The 9,927-nt window shown below is 35.2% G+C and overlaps 1 protein-coding gene across 3 annotated transcripts; it reads right to left on the bottom strand.

The window, feature by feature from the left end:
• Positions 1-460: 460 nt before the first annotated feature.
• LOC104907802 (nudix hydrolase 26, chloroplastic) lies at positions 461-7,910 on the bottom strand. Of its 3 annotated transcripts, none has more exons than XM_010696794.4 (6): positions 7,576-7,910; positions 7,171-7,221; positions 4,898-4,990; positions 3,674-3,768; positions 811-925; positions 461-728 (listed from the first exon to the last, which is right to left on the bottom strand). In XM_010696794.4, the coding sequence occupies exons 1-6, from the start codon at positions 7,813-7,815 to the stop codon at positions 663-665; spliced, it is 660 nt and encodes a 219-aa protein (XP_010695096.1). In that variant the 5' UTR covers positions 7,816-7,910; the 3' UTR covers positions 461-662. The 3 variants fall into 3 exon arrangements, with proteins under 3 accessions (XP_010695096.1, XP_057250244.1, XP_019108229.1); XM_057394261.1 differs by lacking the exon at positions 7,576-7,910 and adding an exon at positions 7,325-7,433; XM_019252684.3 differs by lacking the exons at positions 461-728; positions 811-925 and adding an exon at positions 974-1,608.
• Between the last annotated feature and the right edge of the window lie 2,017 nt (positions 7,911-9,927).

The following is a 9,927-nucleotide window of genomic DNA, read 5'->3' as shown; positions in this document are numbered from 1 at the left end:
AGTTGTACAAACAATTGTCAATATTTTATCACTAAATAATATAATTATTATAACATTCACCAAACTACAATATAGCAACATCCCAACATTTAAAATATTCAATCTTGTATGAGAATGAGATAAACAGTAGCCTTAAGTTACTAATTAAAAATTAAAATATTCAAACTACAAAAAAACGGATCTACGGGTCGGATCTAAATCCTCTCCATAAGATCCAGATCCGTATTTTTTGCGTGGGATCCAAATCCGACCCAGATCCGTAAGGTCCAAAATGCTAAGATCCAGATCCTTGAAAACGGATCTGGATCCACAGATCTGAGACAGTCCAAGATCCATTGCCATTTCTATTGGTGATTCTCTCTTTTTTTTTCTTCAATGTGGGACAAGCTCAGATGTGGGTTAACATCTTAACATATCCATCTCAAAGTTAGTAATAATGTCGTAGATTGACCAAAGAATCTTTCATCAACACTTAATATCATTAATGTCTCACGATTGTCGCTTTCCATGATTACACTAATAAAGATTTAATTGTTGCGGTTATAAATGGTCTTGTTGCTTTGGTTTTGGCATGCATCAATACAAAGGAAGTGTATGCTGTAAATACTTATCCTGAAGAAGAGGTATTATGACAGTTTCAAAATCATGACATCTTCAGAATTTTATTGAAGATGAGGTGCAAAAGCTTTCAAAACTTCTTCATACACAGCCTTCTTAAAATCAACAGCCTGCATAGTAAAATAAAGTCAAACGATAAAAGCAAAAGTAGTGTATGCTGCAAAAGCTAGTCCTGGGGAGTGGGATGCTTACATGTTCCACTACTTCCTCAGGTGTCATCCATGACCAGTTGCCAAATTCAGCCTTCTCCGTGCCATCACCTAAGAGATTGATTTCATCCTCATTTCCCAGCAATTTAAGAAGAAACCTGCTCCCTTAATTGACAATTAGTTCGATATCTTTGATGAGAGTGACAGAATCTAATACTTTCTCCATTTCAGTATCTATTGTCTAAACCAACTTTCTTGTCCCATACAATGTGTCACATCAAGCAACCAATGAAATCTATCAGTTCTAAAACCTAGTGCAATAGCAAAAAAAAAAATTTAATGTGTTGCATAACAAACGACGTTATCAACGAATTTAGTAGTACTGTTCTTATGCATTGGCTACGAAACTGTTTCTATGAAGTTAGAAAGAACTCCAGAGCTGCCCACATCTCTTGTGGCTTCAACCTGTGTTTGAAGCATACAACTACCCCTTCCCATCCAGGGAGTCTACTGTAAAAAAAGACTTCCTACTTTCAGGTGATCAAAATTTACTAGGCATAATAAGAAGCACGTTGCTGTGGAAGTCATTAAAGAAGATGCTGTTTCATAACTTCAAAAGCTTTTATGCAGTATTAACTGATGAAGAACTTAAAAAAATTGTCCATATCTTTTTTAAGATGTTAATTTGGGCAGCTCGTCTCCAGAGTCCAGACCCCTTACTCCTACTGCCAAAATCAATGGTTCAGAAGAGAACGTTATCTTTTAAAGCCTTCATTGGTTTTAGTATGCCATAAATCCCTGTGTAGGTTGCTGTCGCAGTGTCTGTATCACACAGCAATCCCTATACATAAATATGCAAGCAGGATATTGTGACTTATAATTGACAGGCTTTTATGGGGTAATAACTAACAACTGAAAGCAAAAAAGTCGTAATCCCATTAAGCTCAGGTTGGCTGCACTAAAAAGCACATAGCAGAAAGTGAAAAGGTAATACACCAGGAAGATGGTTACGTCTATGAAAAAAAGAATTTCGATCACACAATCAGCACTCATTGCTCATCCTCTTATGGACACCATGAAAAATTATACTTCAAAAATCAAAGTAGCAACATCAAGATATCAGAGATTCGACTTTACATTAAAAACTCTACTCCATCCATATAAGTTAAACAACTCAACCACAATTAGAGGTTGAGATTTCCGAGTTGCATCAGCACTCAACAACTCATATTTGTTTAGGGTAATGAGTAGGAGTGAATTTTGATGAAAAAATGCACTTTGTGATTCAGATCTGTCAATGTTGATTTGGGATGAACTGGAATTCGATTAAGGTAGCTGGCAACGACATGGCAAACAGCTGCCACGATACCAAACTGATAGAGATGGGGAGATTCCCACAAAACTCAAATGATTCTCATTAGAATTCATATAACTGAACTGAGAGAAAAATAACCATTTTAGGTCCTTTTTTAAGCAAAAAACTCACTTTGAATAATTAGTCTATCATCTATTAGGAAACAAAACAATACGACAAATGTTAACCTAATCTTAGAAAGCCCACTATAGCTAAAGGAAGCATACTATTTGAAATACGTCCTCAAGCCCCCAATCTATCCGTAAAAGACTTTAGTCTCTAACTTCAGCAGAGGGGAGAGACAAAAAAAATACCTGATATGCTAATTAACAAATGCAAAATCAAATCCAAGTACATCAGAACCATGAAACACTAGTGTTGAAATCATAGTTCGAAAATACGGTTTCGGTCACGGTAACGGTTGTCGTAAGTCGTAACGCTGAATATCGGTTTCAACCATAAAATATTTCTGAAAACCACCTAAAATGCGATTTTTTTTTACCTCTTTACGATGCGGGTATTATCGGTTCGGTAGATTTGAAAACCTTTACGACATGGGCGATATGATACGATGCGGCCTTGTTTTGACACCATGGTTGAAATCCTATTTTGCACAATTCAACTGAGAGGATAACCACCTTATGTCAACAACATCCACAATCTCAAATATGTCTACATAAAGTTTGGCATCAACCAAAAGCATGTAGAGCCTAATCAATAACGTCCTAAACAGATGGGCTTTTTTCCCGAATGTCACATCACCTATATCACACAAGCTGCCCAAAAGTGCGTTTTAATCAACATAAAACTAACCTAGATGATTTTACTAGCCACTCCATTGAATTGGCTTCGTTATGTTCACCTTATTAGAAAATAAACTCTCTGGATTGTGGGTTTACTAACTAATCAGACCTGATTCGAACTTATATCAGTGATCACTTGAACTGGGTAGCCCTAATCTGAACTCATTAGAACTTATGGCCCTTAACCATCTCAATTGAACTTATTTTTCTTAAACTTTATGTTTTTCTTAAGGTGCAAAAAAATGGTTCTTAACAGTTGAGACCGGTAAGTGTGTTTATAGTTCAAATGGGCAAGTAGCTGATAGAAAACAATATCCAACAGTTGCTTTGTCGAACAACATCTGGAAAATAAGACTTTCCTCCTTTATTCTTTCTTTCGAAATCCTTCCACCAAAGAACAAACTTCATTTTGTCTTTCATTATATGTACTAGTATTTTATAAATGTCATTGCTTACTAATTACCTAGGCAACATAGGAGAATCGAAAGAGAACCAAAGGGTATCTAGAAAAAAAAAAAAAAAAAAAAAGGGCAGGTAAACAAAGCAAACACAAGCAATCGAATGATCGTTCTCATCTCCCATTGAAATAAACTCATCAAACCAACACCCCAAAGGGAAAATTCGTGATACACATTTGATGTCAAGCCTATTGCAAAGACATTCATAAGAGACTTATTCACAACCCTAAAAACGTGATCAACTATGAGGAGCACCAACAAAGTGACACTAAAAGTAGAAGTACTGCTCACCACTTTTGGGCTTGTCCCTTCCAGTCTGATCCCCATTGACGCCTGAGTTTCTCCCTAACTTCGGGAGGGAAATCATAAGTAAGCCAATAGGGCACCTGTTTAAAATTTAAAACAAATATACTTTATAAGTGTTACTTGGCATCATAATTAAATAACCATATTTTAACTCTAAAAGTCCAATATCCATTCCAAAATGCAATAATAACAAGCATATCTTGCGCAGATCATTACAACAAAAGCAAGACATCGGGCATCCCACTTAGAAACCAATAGTCGTACAAGTTTGAATCCTTAAAGACAACCAAATTAAAAGGTTGTGATGGAAGCAAGCCACGAAAAGGGAATAAAAAGTACATTGATGTTGCTTGGTCTCCCAAGAATTACGAAGTATGATATCCGGTTACACATATGGGATTTGGCTGAAAGAAAAAAGAAAAAAAAGAGGAAAAAAGAAAGTCATTTGCAAAAGTGAAAAAGGTGAATTAACAACTAAAAAAATGTGCAAATATAGCACTAGATTAAAAAAGCATAGCTAAGATACGACACATAAACATGATAGGCTTATGAATATATAGGTTGGAAAGAGATACAAGCACCATTAGCCTGTTTCGTTAAGTTGACATGTCACATTTCGAGCATGTATTTATTCCTACTTGCCCACAAAACGTCATATGTTTTCGAATCCATATATCCTTTTTGTTAAGTTCTCATTTCTAAATATTGGTTTAGCTTTGCACACTCTTTTTATGTTTCTTACACACTTTTGGACTCTTTTTGGAGATCCTTGAGGTCTAGAGACCCTTTAGAAGGAAGATAGTATAAAGGAAGAAATTTAGCATATAGAGACTTACGTAGGAGGGGGAAGAGGGGTTTGCAAATTTTGCAGTTAAATGAAGTAAGAAAACTGCACGGTGGAGCCATGCAAACCTTGCATGTCATATTCACTGCATGTGATTTTCTTGATTCAGTGGATAGCATGGAGCACCTTGTATCAACTTTCAAGTTCCTACTCCCTACTTCTATGACAATAGTCCATGACATAACAAGCTGCAAGAATGAAAGGTTTTTTCTCCATTCCCATTATTTTTGCTCCAGAATGATAGGAAAGACAACTCTTTCCATCATCAAGACTCAAGAGTACTCCACTTTCTATATTTACTGAAAAAGGATAAGATGCATCACCTATGTGCATACAGCTTAAGCTAGACAGATTAGAAACGTAACCTCTGCAAGAACTTCCACGGAAGTTACTCCGGTCTCTTCCCTCAGCTCCCTGATTGCTGCACTTTGGGGATCTTCACCTTCGTCGATGCCACCCTGCAAAGAAACAGCATCAGCCTTTCTATTCTTGTTCTGTAACCCCAAATCAAACAGAATAAGAAACAAGGTTTAACACACACATTAGATAATCACTTTTATGCAACAAAAAGAGAAGGAACCAATCTAACATCCATTGGCAGATTGTACTAAACATAGGTATGAGTTAGATGAAGACGGGTAAGAGTGAGACAATGACTTCCATAAGCTCCTGAGTTAGGCTGTGAAACCTACCCTAGAATCTACACCATCCGTCTTACTTGCTACATTTAACCTTGCTGCAAGATTTTAGGAGATCCATGTGGTGGTGTTAGGGAAAACTTCATTACATGAAAAAAAGTAGGGCAATATAGGTAAATAAAAAATGAGTCAATGACAGAAAAAGGGATCAACTAAGTAGAAATAATATGGAAAACAAGCGAAAAAGGAAAATCCAGCAAGTAATTTGGGACATCAATTTCTAGTAAATGTAGCAAGTAAAAAAGGCGGAGGGAGCAATAGATATTCTACAAGTAAATACTTCAAAAAAGGCACGAAGAAGCAAAATTTAAGATTACACAAAAAATAAATGTGAAGGGTGCAATTATAGTGGCTTGAACATAAGCCAAAAATTACACATATCCCACACCTCAATAATATTAGCTACCAAAAAGAGAGGAAGAAGAGGCCGTCTTGTGAAATTTTTGATCATCTTCTTTTCAACTAATTACGGCTGGCCTCGGATGATACATTCGAGACTTATTTTAGCTTAGTTTAGTTTATTGAACGTATTATTTTAGCTAAAGTAAACCTATTTTAGCTAAAGTAAACCTATTTAAGTTAAAACTTTTTCAAGCTTATATAATATTATAGACTTTTGCTAAAACTAGTCATGTTCTAGACAACAAATTCTGGCTGAAATCACATTATACATTCGAGACTTATTTTACATTAGTTTATATTTGCTGAATGTATTAATTTAGCTAAACTAAACTTCTTTTGCTAGAAAAATTTCTAAGTTGGAAAAACATGGCCATAAATATTTTACTTCATATGATACCTAGTATCTAAAGATAAAAACACTAACTAAGCACAGATTAGAGAGCCTAATTTATCTGAAATCTAATTGTTCAATCTAAATCTTTTGGCTAGGTTAAAAAGATTAGGATATAATATAGGTCCTAGTTGTCAGAATTTATTGCACAATCCTCTAATATGATTGTATATGCAAAGAAATTCTAACTAGAATATTTAACCATTTCCACTTCTTTAAGCTCAACAAGGCCTTCTGAATTCTGACACATAGGAACTTGTCATCACACCCATTGATTTCTCCTTTAGCTATTCTATAGAATTACTCCTTATTGTGAGCATTGGTAGAATGATGTATTACAAATTAAGACCCCATATTACTTGTAGCTAATATATCATACATGCAATTAACATTTGAAACACTAAATTCTATTAGAAATTTATCAAGAATGAAAGATTCAACTCGAGTCCTACTAACAATAACTTGCACAACTACAGCAGAATCCATACCAAGCTAGATACTTTGGATTTTAGCAGTATATAATCTGGAAATCCTTACAATTGAAGTCATACTACAAAGTGAATTAATTTCCTTCTATTTAAGTTCAGAAAGAAAGACCATGTAAAAAAGTTCCACTTGACAGTTACTTCATTCTATCAATGTTCTAATGAATATTCAAGAGATATACTGAACACAATGAGCATAGCAACTGGTTAAAAATCTGAACGCAGTGAAAGTTCAGCGCCGCGAAAATGAAAAATTGAGTGGCAAAACATATTGATCTTCTTCAATGTTATTGGCACAACCCAACATAAGAGTACCATGATTTAGTCACAAGCTCGATCAAATAGACGAGTACACAATTTCATGGTCAATGTCAATCCAAATAAACTTGCAAAACAAGATCAACTAAAATTCCTAACAAATATAGTTCTTTCTACAGTATAATGTTTCCTAAACATAATAATATCCTAATTAACCTATTCAGGGAACATACAATTCTCCTAGTATATATAATAACACATATAAACTTCAAAATCCCATTCACCTCACTCATTTAAACTACATAAACGTAACAACAAAGCCTAGAGTCATTTTAAGGTCGACTAACAAAAACCGCCAAAAGGAACCGTCCTTTACCTACAAAAAAGAACAACTAACCAATTACCTGAGGCATTTGCCAAGCATCAGGAATATCAAGCCTTGAGGCAGAAAAAATCTGCAAAATACACAAAACAGAAAATGTAACATGAGAACGTATAAACTAAAGCATGAAAGAGAAAGAAAAGATGTTATCTAGCTTAGTTGGTAAAGGGTGGTACCATCAATCGTGGTACCCAAGACCTTGGACTGATTCGTCTATTTTTTGCTCATTTGTTCATTTGGAATTCTCCTTTTTGGTATATTTTGCGCTTATTTAGAAGAATTCAAAGGAACAATTAGCAAAAAAAAAAAAAAAAGTCTTGAGTATATCATATTCAGGGTATTTGAGTACGATAAAAGTCATAACATTATTACACTCAGCCGCTCTCCAACACCGAAAAAACGAGAGAGAGAGAGAGAGAGTAAAGACCTTTTTAGAAGAATTGATAAGGCAAATTCCGACGTTACTCCTGTAGCCTTCTGGAGGAGAGTCCATTGAAGAGAAAGAGGAAGAAGAAGAGTGAGTTTTATTGTTGTGAGAGTATTGATGGAGGAAGAAAGAAGGGAGGTGGGGCAGGGAAGGAGGAGAGAATGTAAGAGGTTTTTGGAGAAGTTGAAATTGATGAAATGGAGTGTTCAACGAGATTAATCGGAGAAAACCCACTGACATAATCGTTCGTCCTTATCGTGTGATATTTGAAGAAGATGTGTCAAGATTGAGGAAGATGAACTGCTCTGTGTTTTTTTTTTTTTTTTTTTTTTTTTTTTTTTGCAGCAAGATCTCAAAAGTTAACATAGCCACATAGGGAGCCTTGTCTTGCTTTAACAATTATGTTCAGTTCAGCTTATTTTTGCTTATTTCAGATCTAATTAGATCGGATCAGATCAGATCAAAAAAAATAAGTTCAGATCATGCTTATATTTTAAAATCATTAAACTATCAAATATATTTCATTACATATTCTTAAAAATTATAATAATTAAATATTAATAAAGTACTCATTGAGACGAATCAAACAAAACCCCACATGATTATATTTTTTCTTATATATTGAGAACAATCTAAAAGATAAGATCTTGTAAATCAGATCAGATCAGTTCAGATCAGAAAAATAAGTTCAGATCAGATCAGATAAGTTCAGATCAGAAAATTTCAAGTGAACTAAACATAGCCTAAGTCATGGGTAGGGTTGTTAATGAACGAGGGTGGTTCGCAAACTGTTCGAGCTTGACTCGGTCAAAGTTCGGTTTGAGTTCGAGATCGGCTCGCGACCTTAGCGAGCCGAGTCTGAGCCTTGTAGAGTTCAGCTCGAAAACTCGCAAATATGTACGTAAAATATTTTAGATAGGTTTTATGTAAAAAAGTATTGTCCCACATTGATAGAAAAAGTAAACACCAACTTTGTTTTCCCTATATAATCTTATTACCCTTTAAGTTCATTATAATTCTTGTTTGATTTGTCTTGTTCTATAATGTTGAACAATGATTAAATATAAAAACTTGGATTAGCATAACATTAATTCTTTTACTATATATAATTCCATCACTTTTCTTGTAACAATATTGGGAATTATACGAGGAGTACTGCAAGCAAACTGTCATAATTACATTTGCAAATATTTAATGATTGTCCATCACTTAAACATTTACATAATATAATTCCATCACTTAAAGCCATCAAACATTACATGCATACAGTACATCAGTGTTTGTGAATCATTTAGTTAAGGTTTATAAATCCCACATCACTGAGGCAAAAGCAAAACTTCACATTTTCAAATATAAAAGGGGCATGATACAGAAAACAAATGCACCCCATCTCTTCTTGGCTTTCGCTGTAGAGCCTAAGTGGATTCCTTTGTTGGGATTTAAAAGTCCCATATTGGGGAGGAAGCAAGAGCAATAAGGAACCTCTTGTATTACATGGACATGTATAGATAGGAGTAGAATGTATGGTTGTTGGGCTTTGCCATATTTAATGAAAATCAGCCTGACATCCATACTTATAAAGAGTTTGACAAGACATTGGGCTATATCTAAAGTCCTGGTTTATGTTAGGCTGAATTTTCTTTCAATTTTTAAAATTTTGATTCCACGAGCCGAGCCTCGAGCTGAGCCTGGCTTTTGTTCGTTTCGAGCTCAAGCCGAGCCTAAATTTTTGAGCTCGGCGAACTTCGAGCTCGAGCCGAGCTCTACCTTATTAATTCTCGAGCTGAGCCGGACATGGGTATGTTCGGTCTCGGTTCGGCTCGTTAACACCCCTAGTCAGGGTCTGTTGAATATGGTTTCTACTTAATTTGTACAACTTACAATTGCTGAAACAACTACATAAGTTATTTATATGCTTACAACATTATCAATTTCCACAAATTGTGTTGATGCTTGAGGGATTGAATAAGTCGAACAAAGTCCAAAATGACCTTTATTTCCTTAATATGCCGCTTTTTCGCTTCCATGAATCTTCTTAGAAGCACGTATGCCTATGTTTGGACTGCGGACAAAGCCATGACTCTGTCGTTGCCTTCAAAAAGCACAAAATCACCCGTAGTTGCCTTCCACATCCTATGCCCACTACATTATTTCTCTTTCCTCATTTCTTCCACACCCCATCAATTTGCATTATACAACAGTTCTGATTAGAAGTGATGATATCATGTCCATGTGTCTTGAACGTCCCCCCAAGTTATGCTTGTTCCTGGATTTTACGTTGATTTTGCTTTCTAAGTTGTAGCCCATCTATCTGCTTTCGCACCTCCTCCAATATTTCCTTGGAATTTAACT

Source organism: Beta vulgaris, chromosome 4 (assembly GCF_026745355.1).
Source record: "Beta vulgaris subsp. vulgaris cultivar EL10 chromosome 4, EL10.2, whole genome shotgun sequence".
Taxonomy (NCBI): Eukaryota; Viridiplantae; Streptophyta; class Magnoliopsida; order Caryophyllales; family Amaranthaceae; genus Beta; species Beta vulgaris.
Note: the sequence above shows the minus strand (reverse complement) of the source record. Positions and strands in the feature narration are given on the sequence as shown.

What these genes read in the sequence shown, in the direction of transcription:
- LOC104907802 (XM_010696794.4), bottom strand. Translation starts at nt 7,815, where the DNA reads ATGTCAGTGGGTTTTCTCCGATTAATCTCGTTGAACACTCCATTTCAT. An exon ending in CCGTGGAAGTTCTTGCAGAG is followed by an intron (nt 3,769 to 4,897) that starts GTTACGTTTCTA and finishes AATTTTAAACAG; the next exon opens with GTGCCCTATTGGCTTACTTA. An exon ending in AAGGGACAAGCCCAAAAGTG is followed by an intron (nt 926 to 3,673) that starts GTGAGCAGTACT and finishes TTAAGGGAGCAG; the next exon opens with GTTTCTTCTTAAATTGCTGG.